The sequence below is a fragment of the Panicum virgatum genome, chromosome 4K (assembly GCF_016808335.1).
Source record: "Panicum virgatum strain AP13 chromosome 4K, P.virgatum_v5, whole genome shotgun sequence".
Classification (NCBI taxonomy): Eukaryota; Viridiplantae; Streptophyta; class Magnoliopsida; order Poales; family Poaceae; genus Panicum; species Panicum virgatum.
Genome location: NC_053139.1, coordinates 44394756 through 44411039, shown reverse-complemented (window position 1 = coordinate 44411039; position 16284 = coordinate 44394756). Strand labels below are relative to the sequence as shown.

At 52.2% G+C, this 16284-nt stretch overlaps 3 protein-coding genes and 2 non-coding genes across 7 annotated transcripts; 2 read left to right on the top strand and 3 right to left on the bottom strand.

Annotated features, from left to right (window-relative positions):
- Positions 1 to 844: 844 nt before the first annotated feature.
- LOC120704251 (putative anthocyanidin reductase) lies at positions 845 to 2846 on the top strand. Of its 2 annotated transcripts, none has more exons than XM_039988566.1 (4): positions 845 to 1410; positions 1666 to 1883; positions 1997 to 2159; positions 2294 to 2846. In XM_039988566.1, the coding sequence occupies exons 1-4, from the start codon at positions 1065 to 1067 to the stop codon at positions 2665 to 2667; spliced, it is 1101 nt and encodes a 366-aa protein (XP_039844500.1). In that variant the 5' UTR covers positions 845 to 1064; the 3' UTR covers positions 2668 to 2846. The 2 variants fall into 2 exon arrangements, with proteins under 2 accessions (XP_039844500.1, XP_039844501.1); XM_039988567.1 differs by having other exon boundaries at positions 854 to 1410; positions 2000 to 2159.
- A 1198-nt stretch (positions 2847 to 4044) lies between these two features.
- Positions 4045 to 6212, bottom strand: LOC120704250. The gene is made up of 3 exons (XM_039988565.1): positions 5957 to 6212; positions 5092 to 5832; positions 4045 to 4975 (listed from the first exon to the last, which is right to left on the bottom strand). Exons 1-3 carry the CDS (start codon positions 6105 to 6107, stop codon positions 4317 to 4319), a joined length of 1551 nt encoding a protein of 516 aa, XP_039844499.1. The 5' UTR covers positions 6108 to 6212; the 3' UTR covers positions 4045 to 4316.
- Positions 6213 to 9964: 3752 nt separating this feature from the next.
- On the top strand, positions 9965 to 12354 carry LOC120704249 (protein HEAT-STRESS-ASSOCIATED 32-like). 2 transcript variants are annotated; one of them, XM_039988563.1, is made up of 5 exons: positions 9965 to 10280; positions 10925 to 11116; positions 11226 to 11439; positions 11697 to 11920; positions 12051 to 12354. In XM_039988563.1, the coding sequence occupies exons 1-5, from the start codon at positions 9969 to 9971 to the stop codon at positions 12162 to 12164; spliced, it is 1056 nt and encodes a 351-aa protein (XP_039844497.1). In that variant the 5' UTR covers positions 9965 to 9968; the 3' UTR covers positions 12165 to 12354. The 2 variants fall into 2 exon arrangements, with proteins under 2 accessions (XP_039844497.1, XP_039844498.1); XM_039988564.1 differs by having other exon boundaries at positions 10123 to 10263; positions 10916 to 11116.
- A 1581-nt stretch (positions 12355 to 13935) lies between these two features.
- LOC120705303 lies at positions 13936 to 14030 on the bottom strand. The gene has a single exon (XR_005687890.1). It is a non-coding gene; the product is annotated as a small nucleolar RNA Z223 (small nucleolar RNA).
- A 344-nt stretch (positions 14031 to 14374) lies between these two features.
- Positions 14375 to 14465, bottom strand: LOC120705307. Its single transcript, XR_005687894.1, has one exon. It is a non-coding gene; the product is annotated as a small nucleolar RNA R38 (small nucleolar RNA).
- Positions 14466 to 16284: the final 1819 nt, after the last annotated feature.

Sequence of the window (16284 nt, the reverse complement as noted above, 5' to 3'; positions counted from 1 at the left end):
CCGCCAGCCAGGCCCGCCGGCAGCAATGAGAACGAGTGCGCGTGCCCAGAACCCAAGCAGCAGCGTCGTTTTCTCCCGGGGACGACGACGACACGCCGGGCGGCGACCCTGGAATATATAATCCAGAGCAGACGCCAGCGTACGTACCCGCGCCGCCCGGCCGGTCTCGTGCAGCGCGAACGCCTCGTCGTCGCCTCACGCCGCCGGGACCCGCCCGCCGCCCGCTCATCAGCTAGCTAGCCACCTCAGACCGGGCACGGGCGCGCGGCACTGTGCCGTGGCGTGCGCACCATGCCGCCGGGTCTCGCGAGCAGAGGCCACGTCCGGTGTCGCCGGCCGGGCGCCCGCGGCAATTGCCTGCCGCTGCCAGTGACGGTGAGGTGTTGGTTGGTGCCGGCGTGCCGCACTGCTGAGTGGCGTGTGGTCGCCGCCGCCGGGCTCGTGAGTGCGGAAGGCAGCATCGCGAGGGGCGGATCCGGCCGGCGGCCTGCACGTGGATTCGCACCCAAATCCCAGGGGCCCGCCATGTTCGTCCACGACCACAACAGCGAGGATCACGATCATCAGGCTGATGGTGCCTGATCGATGGATGCGTCTTCGATTTGTGTGAAGATAAACTCCGTGATGCCAGTGATCAATCGAAATATCGAATCATCAAAGGCAGTTTAATCCTTGTCGCCGTCCTTTCTTGTTACCGGCGTCGTCGTCCTCGTGTCTGGACTCGACGATCACGTTACTGAACTTTTTTTGTCTGCTTGCTCCATGTGAACCCAATCCGTGCCCTGGACGCACTCAGGATCCCCTGAAACCTCAAGTAGAATGGCAACAACCAGCCATGAGCCCATGAGCCGTGTGCCTGCACACACACGTAAACTTTGCACATTTATAGCACGAGCCTAGCGTGTGCACGAAGACTTGCTGTGTTGTCAACAGCGCTTTCGCCAGCGCACGCTTCCATTTCCTTCGAGGGGCATCGAGCAGTCATCAGTGCAGTGTCATCATCGTTCGCCGCTCAGCACAGCTAGCCGGCAGCTAGCCTAGAGGGATCGAGAGGGGACGACGAGATGGGCAGCGTCGGCGGCTGGCCGGAGGAGGAGGACGAGCAGGCCGCCGCCGCCGCCGGGGGCGATCCTCCTCCGGCGGTGTGCGTGACGGGGTCCACCGGCTACGTCGGCTCCTGGCTCGTCCGCACGCTGCTGCGCCTAGGCTACCGCGTCCACGCCGCCGCCAGGGACACAGGCAAGGCGTGGCGGGTGTTCGCCGCCGTGGAAGGGGGCGACCGGCTCCGGGTGTTCCGGGCGGACATGGGCGAGGACGGGAGCTTCGACGACGCCGCCGCGGGATGCGTGGCGCTCTTCCATGTCGCGGCCTTCATGGAGCTCCACGTATCACCGGGCCAGGACAACCTTGGTGAGTCGTCATGTGCTAAGGACAACCTTTGCCACTCCCTTCATACCTTGGAAAAACTGCATGCGGTTTTGAGTGAGCACGCACTTTTTGTTACTAGCATTGTTGAAATTTGAAACAGAACAAGAAAAACGGAAAAATTACCACGTATGAAATTGCTGTTTCTTTAGAGCGCACTTTTTTTGAATTTTAACTAGCACCCTGGCACTGACACGGTCACACTGTACCTCTGTTATATATCCCTGGCTGATGTTGGAGAGGAGAGCGTAAGGTCAAGTGTGCTGGAGCCGGCGACGAGGGGCACCATCAACGTGCTGCGGTCCTGCGTCCGCGCGGGCACCGTGCGCCGGGTCGTCTTCACGTCCTCCGTCAGCACGCTGACGGCGGCGGGCGCGGCGGGCCGGCGGGAGGCGGTCGTCGACGAGTCCTGCCTCAGGGACCTCGCCGACGTCTGGCGCACCAAGCCCGTCGGCTGGGTGAGTTCTCCGTACACTTCAGTTCCTGCAGCTTTTCGTAATTTCAGTTTCAGCACACATGCTTGTTAACACTGTTCTCTGAAGTCTAAGCTCCTGAGCTATCCGGTTTCTAGCAGATCTACATCCTGTCCAAGCGACTGACAGAGGAGGCCGCGTTCAGGTTTGCACGGGAGAACGGCCTCCATCTCGTGTCAGTCATCCTACCCACGGTTGCAGGCCCGTTCCTGACGCCAACGGTTCCAACGAGCATCCAGCTTCTGCTGTCGCCCATTACAGGCAACCAAACAGATCGCTGACAAGTTCATCTCTTAAGAATGCACACCAACACGAGCTTGTAATTGAGTGCCAAACTTTTGCTCTCTGAATTTCTCTGTCTGACCGACACTGCGTTGTTGCTGCTGCTGCCGCAGGTGATCGCAAGCTCTACTCGGTGCTGGCCTCCGTGCACGCGCGGTTCGGGTGCGTCCCGCTGGCGCACGTCCAGGACGCCTGCGACGCGCACGTCTTCCTCATGGAGTCGCCGCGCGCCGAGGGGCGGTACCTCTGCGCCGCCGGCGGCCACCCGATGGCCGAGGTCGCGCGGCTCCTGGCGGCGCGCTACCCTCCCTTCAAACCACCGGAGAGGTTGAGCAGAGACTTCGACGCCTCGTCGCCGGCGGCGGCGGTGTCGTCCAAGAGGCTGCTGGACCTGGGTTTCAGGTTCGAGCGTGGTGTGGCGGACATCGTGGCGGACAGCGTCGCGCAGTGCCTCGAACATGGATTCCTGGAGCACCCTGAGACCTGAATGGGAGCTGCCATTGTTAAACCTGAATATTGAGAGGGCACGGCCAGGATGAATGGTTGGGCTGGGGGCATGGGATGCTACTCGAATTGGGTCTAAATGCATCCAATAAGTTGAGAACATGCTGTCGAATATGTTTGAGGCATATAAATTTCGCGGTGGTTTCCTTTCTTGATGAAAAACGTGCCCAAACATGGTCGCGAAAAAAAACGTATGAATTTCGCAGAAAACTATTCATTTAATGTTAAGTTTTTTGTCGTGCTTTTCGGATTACGGAAACGTGATGCCGTTAATAATCTAATGAAATAGCGAAAGAGAAGATGTCGTTTTGTTTGTGAGTGTCTGAACCTCGTGAATTCAGAAGCTCGTGTCCACCACCTCTAGGCCAGCACATATTACCAATTGAGAGCAGGTTGAGCAAAGATTTCGACGCCGGCCTCGTCCTCATCGGGGGTTTCGTCCAAGAGGCTGCTAGATATGCATGGGTTTCAGGTTCAAATACGGCATTGAGGACATGGTGAAGGACAGTGTCGCGCTGTGTTTGGCCATGGATTCCTGGTCTCCTGGACCTGGAGCATCCTTACAGTGACAGCTGAATGAACGAGAGCTGCAGACTGCAGTCTGGTTGGTTTCAGAGGATGGTTGGGCTGCGGCATGGGCCATGGGATGCTACATGGGCCTAACGGCCCTATTTTATGTGTGTGGGCCTGTTATGGTCAAATTTAACATGCTGAGACTCTTTGAAGCGCATGAAATTCGTGGGGACCATTCATTCATTTATAAGGGACTAATGTTGTGTTTTAATCGTGCTTATCAATTTATGCGAACTTTCCCCCCTTTTAACTGTTAGAGAAATAGCTACAAAAATAAAAACAATGTGCCTTTTTGTTCGTATGCGTCCAAAGCGTACGAATTTCGCGGGAAATCGTTCATTTGATGTTAGGGTTCTTTTGTTGTTTTCGATTTGTGGAACTTTCCATGTTTTAGATCCGTTAAGAGATAGCGCGGGCTACAAAAATAAAGACAATGTGCATTTGTGTGTGTGGATGTGTTGGATGCATATGAATTATTTCGCGAGAAACCGGTCATTTAATGTTAGGGTTTTCGCGGGAAACCGGTCATTTAATGTTAGGGTTCTTCTGTGCTTTTTGATTTATGGGAACTTCCTGCATTTTGATCCATTAGAGAATAGAGAATAGCTACAAAAAATAAAGAAAGCATGTCTCTTGTTTGAGCGTGCAGGCTCGTCCTATCCAAATTTAGAATGCACCAAATTTGATAAATTTCGTGGGAAAACATTCTTCCGAGTGAAGCCATGTGAAAAATTCCCGCATTTCAAACTGACAAGGAAAGGGTGGGTGACAAGAAAAAACATACTTATATGTGGACAACATGCTGTCTAGTGTCCTCCAATCTCTGAAACTGGTGTGTTGCTCACTCGTCACTGCTGGAAGGTACAAATTAAAGAAGAATGTACACCAGATCGATCAATGAGATAACAATGAAAAACATATAAGGAGAACATGGTGCCTAATGTTCTCCAACAACTAGTGAACTAAACTATAACTTTAATTGATGATCAAATAAAAATATAGGACGAAGCTAAATACTATGCTTTGGTTCCCTATGATGGCTATAACCAACCGCAAGATCTAAGCTTTACATATGACCACGAAGCACGGGAGGAGAGCGCTCGGGTTGAGCAGGTAGAGCCCCTCGATGCTCGAGTCGGCGCCGACCTGGCCGGCAACCGAGTCGAACCCCGGCTGCCCGGCGGCGTCCTGCGGGTTCTCCAGCGGGCGGCGGATCCTCCCCGCGACCGCCCGGCACACGATCAGCGCGTGCTTCACGCCGCCGGCTCCGGCCTCCCCGCCGCCGCCGGCGGCGTTGGTTTCTTGTAGGCACTCCAGGGCGCGCTTGCTCGTCGACGTGGTGAACACGCCGCCGCCGTCCGCTCTGCTCTCCCTCGTCGCCGAGAAGCCGTGCCGGATGATGCGGCAGACGTTGCAGGCGCCCGACGCGCAGACGCTGTGCGAGCCGCCGGCGCCGAGGGAGCAGGAGACGGTGGTGCCGTGGAACTGGAGCAGCTCGTTGCCGTCGGCGATGCAGCGGGGGTGCTTGTTGGGCAGCGTCGCCGCCCTGGCCTTCACCTCCTCCATGTACTCCTTGAACCGGCCCACCGACCTGTCCATGTTGTGGACCTTGACGACCCTCTCGACACGATCCATGGCGACCTGGGGATTCGGCCACCCGACCTTGTATATGAGCTCCACCACCTTGCTCGCCGTGTCGCCGTCCACCAGCTCGGTGACTGTAAAACCGACGGATCGCCATGAAATGTAGCTCAGCAGCTTCGTCGCGATTCCTGACCGATGCGTGGTGGATCATCCCGGGGAAAAATACGGAGCACGCGGCGGCGGCGCTTACCGGCGTGGTAGACGAGGTGATGCGATTCCAGGGCGTCGTCGCTGGAGAAGAGGCCGCCGCAGCGATCGCACCGGACGCCGACCCCGTAGGAGGCCCAGGCGGGAGCGGGCGAGCCCACCCCGCCGTTGCTGGCGCCTGCCTGGCTGCGGAGCCGGATCGGCGACACCTCGCGCGGGGAACTCCTCTGGGAGAGGCGGCTGGTGCGGCACCGCATCAGGAGCGGGCTGAGCGGTGCCGCGCCGCCGATGGCCCAGGCGGCGAGCCCCGGGGCTTCCCCGGCGCCGGCCCGGAGGTCGCGGCCGGAGCCGGCAGGGGCCCCGGCCGCGAGCAGCACGTCGTGCGTCACCGCGCTGAGGACGTCGCTACTCTCGATCGACCTCGGGCTGTCGCAGCGGCTGGGCACGGCCGCCGGCGCCCGGCGCCGGCTGCCGCCGTACTGGCTGTGGATCACGTCCCGCAGGTTGGAGATGGAGCGCGAGCACCCCGACTTCGGCAGAGACGGCGGCAGGAACGACCTCTTGATCCCCCTGGCGCTGCCGCCGCGCGAGTCCTCCCGCTTCATCACGTCGCAGGACTCCCGCGACTTGCAGCTCAGGGTCTTCTTGAGCGACTTCCACCACAGCATGGCCATCGTCTTCCTCTCCGGCCTCCTCCTCCGCTTCCACCCTCTTCTTCTCGGCGGACGCCCAGATTCGGGAGCTCCTCGCTGGATGTTGGCCGGATTGCTGCCGAGAGGCGCCGCTATTTATTGGCCAAAACATAGCATGCATTCAATGCAAATCAAATCTCAGGGTCTCACAACAATTAATGGTTGTGCGTCTGCCAAAGATTCACCAGCAAAGATCGGGAGAGGAGATCGAAGAACCTGAAGAAGCAAGCCATGGGTCCAAGCTGAGGAGGAGGTCCTCGCACCGGCACATGCAGATGCAGCCAGGGGCAATGGTAACTGACTGGAGTAATGGGGTGAGGAGGGGGCGTCGTCGCGGCCGCCAGAGATTTTCCTCGCTGCCGAGCATGGAGCGCCGCTGCCGCCGGGACCAGGAGGCAGAAGCGGCCGAACAGATCGCCACCAAACGGGCTGCGGCGGCCGGGAATCTTTGGCGCTCGGTACAATGCACAGTGGCTAGGCTTCTTTGAGCAGAAATTTAAAAAAAAAATCACACTGGTCAGTCCAGTAACGGTTGCTATAGATTTTTTTGAAAATACAAATAGATTTTATTTTTCTAAAAAGGATATGGAGTAGATTGCAGTGTGGAATGCAGAAATGTGCATTCTCAAGACGATATCCTGCGCTGTGGCTTTGTCAGTCGCCGGCCGAAGCGTATCCCTAGGATACCGTTGAAGGGGAGCGAGTGACGTCATGCTTCCGCTGCTGTCTCCAGGAGTCCAGGCTCATGCTTGCTAGGCCTTGTTTAGTTACAAGCGTCAAATTTTTGATATGGGATTTTTTTCGCATTTGAAGTATTAAATATAAATTAATTATAAAATTAATTACAAAACTTATAAAATTAATTACAAAACTTGTATGTAAACTACGAAATAAATCTAACGAGCCTAATTAATCCATCATTAGAGTACAATTACTGTAGCAATTTAGTGTCTAATCATTGCCTAATTAGGCTCATTAGATTCGTCTCAAAATTAACAAGCAAACTATGTAATTAGTTTTTTTATTTCATCTATATTTAATACTTCATGCATGTAAGATTCCCGTTCGATGTGATAGATTTGGAATTTTGAATTTTACAACTAAACAGGTATGCTAGCAAAGCCATGTGAGAGCTCTCAAGAATCAGGATTACCCCCATCAGGCTAGTGTTCTAGCTACACACTTTTTGAGCAAATTTAGGGTGAAACTACAGAGAGAACCCAAGAGTGTGTTAAGTTCGGTACCAACACAAGCATGCAAAATGGCGTTCCTAACTAATGGAAGTCGGTTTCAATTGTCAATTGCCAATACAGGTTGTAACGGAAGTCGGTTTCTATTGTCGGTTGCCAATACACGTCGTAACGGAAATCGGTTTCGATTGTCAGTTACCAATACACGTCGTAACGGAAGTCAATTCCTATGTTATCTATATTTTCATTGTTCATCGTATGTAAGTCGGTTTCTGTTGTCCGTTACCGATGCATGTCGTAATGGAAGTTGATTTATATGTTATCCATTTTCAAAATTTGTCGGGATGGGAGCTGGTTTCCATTTTTGTCTATTTTCATAGTTGTCATAACGGAAGTCGGTTTCCTATGTTGTCTAATTCGTATCTCCATTATGATGGAGGTTGGTTCCTATTTTGTAATCCTTTAGGGATGAAAAATACCTATTTGCTAGTTTCAATATCTGTCATAGGAGATCCAAAGCCCGTGGCTAAGCCACCTCCCCTCCCCTCCCCCCCGCGCTCGCGTCGCCCCCCCCCCCAGGGGCGGCCCGGGCGGACCGCCGCCGCCTCCCCAAAGCACCTCCCCTCCCGACCGTCCACCTCGCCGCCGGAAGCCCGCGTGGGTGCAGGGACGGCGGCAGCGAGGCCTCCATCCACGCATCCATCTATCCCCCGAGTTGCCATCCCCCAATCTCAATGCCACCATGGCTGGCGAGCACCACGCGGTGCAGGTCCTGTGGGTCGCCGGGGGGCGGATCCGGCCCCTCCCCGGCAGGATCTAGCGCCTTCCCAGAGCCGGCACCTAGGCGGGGCGCTGGCGCGGAGATCCGGCGTGCCTGGCGCTGCCCGGCCGCCCCACTCTGCTCCGCCGGGGGAGCCTGTTCGCGGGTCGCCGGCGGCTAGATCTGGCCCCTTCCAGGCCGACGTCTGGTTTTACACGCCCCCTCCCGGCGTTCCCGAGTTGTTGTGGCTGCCCTTCTTTTGGGTGGCGACGGCGGCTGGTCGTGGGGCTCGTTGTGTCAGTGCTGTTGTGGTCGACCGTGACCCAGGACTCAGTGTCCATGGCGCTCGGCCTCAGCGACGCGGTTGTGACACAAGTGAGCCAATTCCGATGTCGCCGTTCAGAGCTATTACGCCTCCTGTGCCGCCGTGGTTGCGGGAGCATTGGGAGAAATCCCCGCCTGGCTTCATGCCGGCCGGCAATGGCGACACTCATTGTGCCGCATTCCTCATTGGAGGCTTTGTCGCAGCACTTCCCCTACCTACGGGTGTGTGCTAGTTTTCAACTTCTATCTGAGGTGTGTTGTAGCTTGTGATTGCAGGTGCAAATCGCCGGCGGTGGCCTCCAACCATCCCTGACGGTGACGGGTGGGCGCGGGAAACTGCCAGAGGAATCTTAAATCCGGCATTACGCTGGTCTTGTCGACATCGGTGACGCCTATGGTGCCGCTCCCCTTCTTGGAGGCAATGCCAAATTTTTCCTCCCACCCAAGTATTGTTGCTCATTGCTACTTGAAGCCAGTGCGCTTGCTCTCATTTCCCCGGTGTTGGTTCTGGTGCAAAGCTGTTACAAGCTATGGATGGTCATCGTGAGTCTGGCTGGTGTCCTCCATTTGGCGCCTCTGCTCCGTCGGCGCTCTACCTGCTAGTGGTGCCATCAAATATTATGGCGGGTTGGTGTTTCCACTCTGCCACCATTCCCCTGTGAGGTTTTATCCCCTTGCATGGCGTTGGATGGTGGTATGTGGGAGTCCGGATGTGCTTTCAAAGGTGGCTCCATCAGCATCGAAGGGGAGATTGTCGTTTTTGGTGAGCCTTGGTCTGCGCCCTCCCGCCGCTTTTAGTCCCCTCTCCGTTGGCCTGACCCTCAGATGGAGGGTGACAGCGGAGCGGCGTAGCTACGAGGGGTGGTGTGGAGGTGCAATGGTTGCGGTGTATCCGGCGAGTATGCTGTTCGGTGGTGGCTCCAATCGACGCTCGGTGGCCGTCTCTCTAGCTGGTGTCTTGGCTTTGTCTTGATCTATAAAAGTTATCCACTCTGATCTAGGTGTTGTGTTATGTTGGGCTGTTGTAAAATTGCTGAATCTCAAATGTTGTAGCATTTTGGCTTGCCAAAAAGCCCATCAATGCAATTCATGTGGGGATTCTCTCTCCCCGTTGACCCATCAAAAAAAATATATATGTCATAGCTCATCTAAGAGGAATCTAATACCACGAGCAAAAAAAATCAGAGTATTATGACTTATGAGTCGTCGCCTAAAACTAAAATTTAGCATGCTCTTGTATTGTATTCTAGTTTGGCTTATAAAGGACACAAAAATGATACATAACTCGACCGGCACAAAGCTAGAAATACAAGAAAGGGCAGTGCTGGATGCTTTTGCTCTATAGCTGGATAGGTGCTAAGTACTCAAATTTAGGCTTTTGTATCTGTGGTTGATCATAATGCAAAAATGGGGTTTGCTTGAGGAAGTTGGGATTGTTGAAGCCCAAGCTTCGCCCATTAACTGAAGCAAGGTGATTCCACTCCTATCTCATCTGGATTTCTTATGGGTTTTCTCGACCTCCCGTTCTAGGGCGAGGTTAATAATGCGACTAGTAGTTTCACCAAATTTTTTTTTACCAGACGGGAATTTGACCTAATTGGTGATGATTGTGAGGAGGGCGCCAATTTTGAATTTTTCCGTGTACCTAACCCAAGATATTGCAATGCCAACACAATTGCGAACGGTTTGTTTCAGCAGGGAGTAGACTTCAATGATCCGTCATTGGACATTGCAAGTGGAGCAAACGCTATACAGTGGGCCCACTTTTGATTTTTTTTTTGAGCCGAGTGGGCCCACTTTTGATGCCATGTCAACAACACGCACCACTTCAGCCCATCGAACCAGGCCTGTGAGTGGTTCTGGCCCACCAAAGCCCAAGTTCAGATTGGATAAAAAGAGTCGAGAGACATTTGTCCTCGGTGTGGTCCCCATCCACGGGACACACGTCATTGCCATGGCCCAGCGGCCAGCCAGTGCTCGTTTCCAGAAGCACCCGCGAGCTTCCACCGCCTTCCTCCCGTGCTTCTTTCTCGAGCGATCAGACCAACCGCCTTCCACAGCGACTCAGCGAGAGAGAGAGAGAGAGAGAGGGGACGACGACGGCGACGATGAGGGGTTGGCGAGAGGAGGTGGTGGCGCTGTCGCTGCGCGGGTACGGCAACGAGGAGGACGACCGGCCGGAGAAGCCGCGGCGGTACGGGGTGACGGAGATGCGGAGCCCCTTCTACTCCTTGCGCCCCGCCAACCAGCCAACCAGGCGCTCCAGGTTCGCTGCCGATTCGCATCCGCCCCTATTTCGCGGCGTCCTGGTCCTGTGCTCTGCTCCAATCCGTTCGGTATTGGGTTGCGCCGACCTGGATTGGACGTATTCTGGTTTGATTTTGAGCGCGATTCAGTTTCGGCCTGTCCTCCGAACGCAAATTTGCGACATGCACGAATCGTCACGAGATTAGATTGCTGCTGTTTAGGTTGAAACCGTATGAGTGATTTCAGTATGTGGTCGCCGTGGGACGTGGGTGTAGCCGAATTTCGAACTGAATCAGCCAAATCATGCTGATTGTTGAACTGGATGTCTGAATTAACCAATACTTTTTTAATTATCCGGGGAATCTATGTTTGCACTGTGATAAAAACCCACAGTAAAGCGTGTTTGACTCCTTTGGATTTTTGTAAATCTGAATTTAATCCTCAACTGACACAAGGGGAAAATACGAGGAACTTTGAATGAAGTTGAACTGTGGTTGATAAGGAACTTGGAAAAAAACAGTAACCATTCTCGGAAAGAAGATCCATAGCTAGTTTATTGGTTATGTTGCTCAAATGAGTGGTGATGTGTTTTGCTTTTTTTTCGCCATCCTAACCATTTCTGACAGCACATTTTGAGGCCTAACCTTTTGTTTTTCATTTCAGGAAATATTGGATTCTCTTGGTCCTTTTGTTGACAGTTTGAAGTTTTCTGGTGGATGCCATAGTTTGATGGGAAAAGAATTGATCAGAGAGATTACTGATTTAGCACATAAGCATGACATATACGTGAGCACAGGTGACTGGGCAGAACATCTTTTACGTCAAGGACCCTCTTCTTTCAAGCAATATGTGGAGGTATGTGGGTCTGCTATGGTTTTATAATTTTGTAGCAATGTGCTGGACATGTGTTAATTGTTAAGTCACCTGAGCTGTACTTGTACATGACACGAACATTCCATTTCAGGAATGCAAGGCCTTAGGGTTTGACACAATTGAGCTGAATGCTGGATCTCTCAAGCTCCCTGAAGAATCTCTCCTGAGATTGGTCCGCCTCATCAAGAGTAGCGGTCTGAGGGCAAAGCCACTGTTTTCGGTGAAGTTTGACAGTTCTGATATTCCTGCATCTGGTGATAGGGCGTTTGGGGCGTACATAGCTCCAGTCAAGGAGCGGAGCTCAGGTATATTACTGTACTAGTCGTCTCGTATCATTACTGAATGATGTTTGCACGGAGCCCCAATTCTACGGAACACCGATTCGATAACTGCTTGTGATACATTGGTCACTGACCACTAGGTCGTTTGTAACTTTTGATTGAACCATTTGCCGCTCTCAATGCCGCCTTGCAAGCTAGGCCTGCATTTTCATTCTAAATTAGCATGTCTAAATCGCACTGCTGTATTTACAAAACCGGTGTTTGTGGCCCACGTGTTGCAGAAAGAATCGAAGATGTTGACCTGTTGATTAGGAGGGCAGAGAGATGCTTGGAAGCTGGGGCAGATATGATCATGATCGATGCTGATGATGTCTGCCAGCATGCTGACTCCCTAAGGGCAGACATCGTTGCAAAGATCATAGGCCGGCTCGGGCTCGAGAAAACCATGTTCGAAGCTTCGAACCCCAGCACATCCGAGTGGTTCGTCAAACGATACGGCCCAAGGGTACTGAATCTCTCCCCATGAAAAAACCTGAAGCTGAACATTGCTGATGAGACCATGGCTTGTCAATGGTCTCTTGTTCATTCACCATTTTGATCCTAAATTTTTGACATGTATCTGTCTGCAAATGTAGGTGAATCTCTTCGTCGACCACTCGGATGTGATGAATCTGGAGCGCCTCCGGGGGTTCAACATGCGCAGAAGCAACCCTTCCTCCCGTTTCGCCTCACCCTTCTTCCTGATGTAGCGAGCTTTTCCTTGATCCCGGAGCTGAGACGGTTCCAGTGTCCATGGAGTCATAGCTCCGCGCCTCTGGCCGTGCAGCTTTTTATGGCCTCAGTGTAACTACTAGCGACCAATGTGCTAGCATGTGTTGTGTTATAAACAACTGCTGTAATAATTGGTTCTATATGCAACAGTTTGTGTTCGTCTTGCTATGTTAGTCCATGTGTGTGGAATTTTCAGGATCCTGAACAGATTTCTGGGAGGATGAGAGCATGCTTTGGAAGTTTTCTGGTAGAAACTGTGAAACAGTTCGTCGTCGATGGTCAGCACTCAGCAGTTTTTCTTTTCTTTTTTTTAGGGGGCGATGGACCGCAGCTGCCCCTCGTTGACCACAGCGGAGGAAGCAAGAGCAAATTTGCTCCCTTCTCGTTTCCCACGTCCTCTCTGTCTACAGTGCCAAACAGTGCATCTACAGTGTCAAACAGTGCATTTGCTCTTTCATTTGCTCCTTCCACTGTGGATGGTCTTGCACCTTACTTAAGGCCGAGGTCTCGAAGTTTCAGCTCAGAGCGACGCTCCTATTCACGTTTTCCCTGCTGGGCCCAGCCCATTGTCGACAATGGGTCCAGTTGCCTACAGGTCTCTAACCCTAAAAAAAAGGCTTTACACTATATACAACTGCAACGTTTACAAATCAATCAGGAATGGATCAAGAGCAGTTTCGGCACGTCGATTTAGTTATGTTTACTAGAAGGGTGATCTGGAACAATTTCTAGAAACAGAATACACAAGTATCCACCCCTAAGGGCCCTAACAAACCAGTCCCTAGTTTGCAAAAATAATGATAGATGGTAAAATATGGCAGCACATGCATACACTAATACACATGATTACAAAAGCACAATGTACCTTTTTGGCAAAAAAAAAATCCAACATAGGATCCATGATTAGCATACTAATGCAACATCTAGGTGATCGGACTAACCTGTCACCAAGACAAGCATCACCCAGACAGTTATGGACGAGGACAGTCTTCAAGTGCAGCGAAGGCTTGAGAAACACCAAACCCTAATCAATGCTTCAAAGCTGATACAGAACTAAAAAAGAATTAACCTTTGTACTAACTTAGTTATTCTGTACGCCGTACGCGTTTACCTTCACCACACATTTTTTTTAATTTCCTTTCACAAGGGGCCACTGAATGAAAAATTACTCACAACCCTGTAAAAAGCCAAATCAGATGAAGATATGATTAAAAGTTGTATGCCTGTAGCAGAATGAAATACTTGAATTTTTCCTAGGAATGGTAGGGAAATACTCCCTCCGTCCCAAACAAACAAGTGACTTTAGAGCAAGTATTATAGCAGGCTGCAAGCAGGCTAAATGCTGAGAAGGGGAGAGAGAAGAAGTGGACTGCAAGCTTGTAGCACAAGAACCGAGAAAGCTTGTGAGATAGTAAGTGGACCACATATTAATGGTGGAGAGCTAAACCACTATACTAGAAGGCTAAGAGATGGGCTGAATAGAATCTTGCAGCCAACAATGGGCTAAATCATTAGCCTTACTCTTAGCATTCAAAATTTGTCTCAAAAGAAAGTCATCCTACTCTATTTAGAAAGTGCAAAAGTCAAAGTGTCAAATATGGATAATAAATAAGAGCAAATATGATCATTTTAACTTTTTGTTAATTTATCCTAGAATTTCTAGAATGACTTGTTTTTTTGGGAATGACAGAATAGGATGCAAGGTTTGAAGGAATATATTGCCATCTGCTGCAAATAAGGCTATTAAAGAAATGGCTCAGATAAGTTTTAGCTTTATCTGTCATGAATTCTCAGAAGCAGAACTGGCGTTTTACGCCTTGTTCGGCTGGGAGATTCAGCCAGCCACAACAGTATTTTCCTCTCACGCTAAATCAGCCAGCCAGCCAGCCAACCAGTAGTGTTTTTCTCTCACGCCAAATCAGCCAGCCATCCACCCAGCCAGCCAGCCGAACAAGGCCTTAAGCTGTAAGGTTGTATCATCACTGCCAACTCAATAGTACTGCAGAGGCCTGCCTGGGGCGAGTCCTGAATTGTGCATCAGCCAGCATCCAAAGTTGGCTGACCAAGAAAAGCCAAAGAAAAATAGCAAACCATAAGATTGGAGAGAGATCCCTAGTTGCTCAGTGGTAAATTACTAAATTTCACTATTTAAAAGAAGGGTCACAAAACGAGTTGTCAAAACTAATAGGCAAGTGTCAGATTATAGTATTCTCAGCACCCTTATGAAGGAATCAGACAGGGATAACTGTATTTTACTTGTGTTATCATCATCCACATCTACATCAGACCAAAGAAATTGAATAAAAAAGAGAAAAATAATGGAGGAATCTATCAGATCTTCCTATCTCTATAACACGAAAGCGCGTCCCGCATCGGCCGATTCCCTGTATATATATATATATAACACGAAAGCGCGTCCCGCATCAGCCGATTCCCTGACTCCTCATTGCGCCACGTCGTCCAGAAAAGCAACGGCCGTCCGATCGGGCCATCCAACGGCCCTTGCTCCGCCCGCGCGCGCCGCAACTGCCGAGCCTCTGCCGCCGCCGCACAGGTCCGCCTTTGCCACCGCCGCGCAAGGCCACTGCGCAGGTCCGCCGCCGCCGCACCGTCGAGGCCGCCCGATGGAGCTGCAACTCGCCGCCCCGTCGCCCGCCGCCAGACAGAGAGGGAGGGAGAGAGGGAGAGGAAGGGGACCAAGCCGCCGCACCTGCCACGCGCCGGCCGCAGAGCGCTCGCCGCCCGACGCGCGGCCGCTCGCCAGCCCCCGCTCGCCGCGCGAGGGCCTCCGCCGCGCCGCCGTGGCCCCGCCGTGGCCGAGCTCGAGGCCGCGCCGCGGGCCTCTACGCCTACCGCACCACCCGCTCCTCTCCACCTGCAGCACGGTCCGCTGCCCTTCGCCGCCTGCCCGACCTGCGCTCGCCCGACGCGTTGCCGCTGCCTGCTCTCCCTGCCGTAGCCTCAACCTCTCATCGCTCTTCCACTCCTCATCTCCCCTTCCCTTCCCTCCCTGCTTTCCTCGCCATGCGTGTCGAGCCACAACAGATTTATCGGATTGAACCTCACCGCAGCCCAAATCAAGTTCCTCCTTGATAACTTGATATTTTACCACCCAGAACCTAGTTCCTCGTCGGATTGAGCGCGCTTCACCAAAAAAATTGAGTTCCAGGCTCTGGGTTCATGGAGAACCTTGACTGAAGATGGTGGTGGATAGCCTTAGCCATGTTGGGCGCCGGTGCCAAGCAACCTCAAGACGATACCGGGCTCCATTACCCTCCTAGCTTACTGGCCCTGTGCAGCACCGTCCCCCTTCCCTAGGTTGAAGCTGTTGTACCTGACGTTGCCTCCCTTGCCTGCAAGGTGTTCGTCAAAATGTGCAGCCTCCAAAACGGTAAGCTATAACACCATGTTGTATACCACCAACGTTGAAAGCTTACCAATTCTACATCCATGCATTTGATATTTTTTAGGAACAATCTACGATGGCACCTGATAATCACAAGTGACTTCTTTTTAGCAATACAATTAGATGATTACAAATTTGAGCAGACTAATCTATTTTGCAATGCCATATGATAATCATCCTCCACGCACGCTGCTCACTCTCCCCACCCTACAGACCTTCCTTTGGTGCCACATCTTGCTATCATCGCTTGGCTTCACCAGCATCTCCGTGCCCTGCAGGAACAATGATAGAAAAACCCAGCTGCAATCGTAGTAGCAGCCAGCATCCATGTAGGCCTCCGCTAGCTGGTGCTACATCGACCTCTCCATGAGATTGACTCCATCTCCAGCCTTCCGCCGGCGCGTCGCTCTCCAACATATTGGGCAGGAAAGGTAATACTCTGTCTGTCTGTCATATCTTGGAGGAGGATGGTAGGTAGTGTTTCCATTGGTTGATCTTTATGAACCTTAAACTTGGAATCTTTTTCCTAAACTCCATTGGCGATAATGAGGCAAACCTCTCAATCCATTTTTTTTCCTACCACCATTTTAAGGACTGTGCTATCTCTTCTATGTACTTGGAAGAAATCTACTTTTCATATGCCCTTTCTGAAATGATGAAATTTTGAAATAACTTGGTCACTGCAGTCCTAA

Coding starts and splice junctions, on each gene's coding strand:
- LOC120704251 (XM_039988566.1), top strand. CDS start 1,065: ATGGGCAGCGTCGGCGGCTGGCCGGAGGAGGAGGACGAGCAGGCCGCC. Junction 1,411..1,665: donor ACCGGGCCAGGACAACCTTG/GTGAGTCGTCAT, acceptor CTGATGTTGGAG/AGGAGAGCGTAAGGTCAAGT. Junction 2,160..2,293: donor TCTGCTGTCGCCCATTACAG/GCAACCAAACAG, acceptor CTGCTGCCGCAG/GTGATCGCAAGCTCTACTCG.
- LOC120704250 (XM_039988565.1), bottom strand. CDS start 6,107: ATGCTCGGCAGCGAGGAAAATCTCTGGCGGCCGCGACGACGCCCCCTC. Junction 5,833..5,956: donor CCCATGGCTTGCTTCTTCAG/GTTCTTCGATCT, acceptor GCCAATAAATAG/CGGCGCCTCTCGGCAGCAAT. Junction 4,976..5,091: donor TCACCTCGTCTACCACGCCG/GTAAGCGCCGCC, acceptor TCGGTTTTACAG/TCACCGAGCTGGTGGACGGC.
- LOC120704249 (XM_039988563.1), top strand. CDS start 9,969: ATGGCCCAGCGGCCAGCCAGTGCTCGTTTCCAGAAGCACCCGCGAGCT. Junction 10,281..10,924: donor CAGCCAACCAGGCGCTCCAG/GTTCGCTGCCGA, acceptor TTTTCATTTCAG/GAAATATTGGATTCTCTTGG. Junction 11,117..11,225: donor CTTTCAAGCAATATGTGGAG/GTATGTGGGTCT, acceptor ATTCCATTTCAG/GAATGCAAGGCCTTAGGGTT.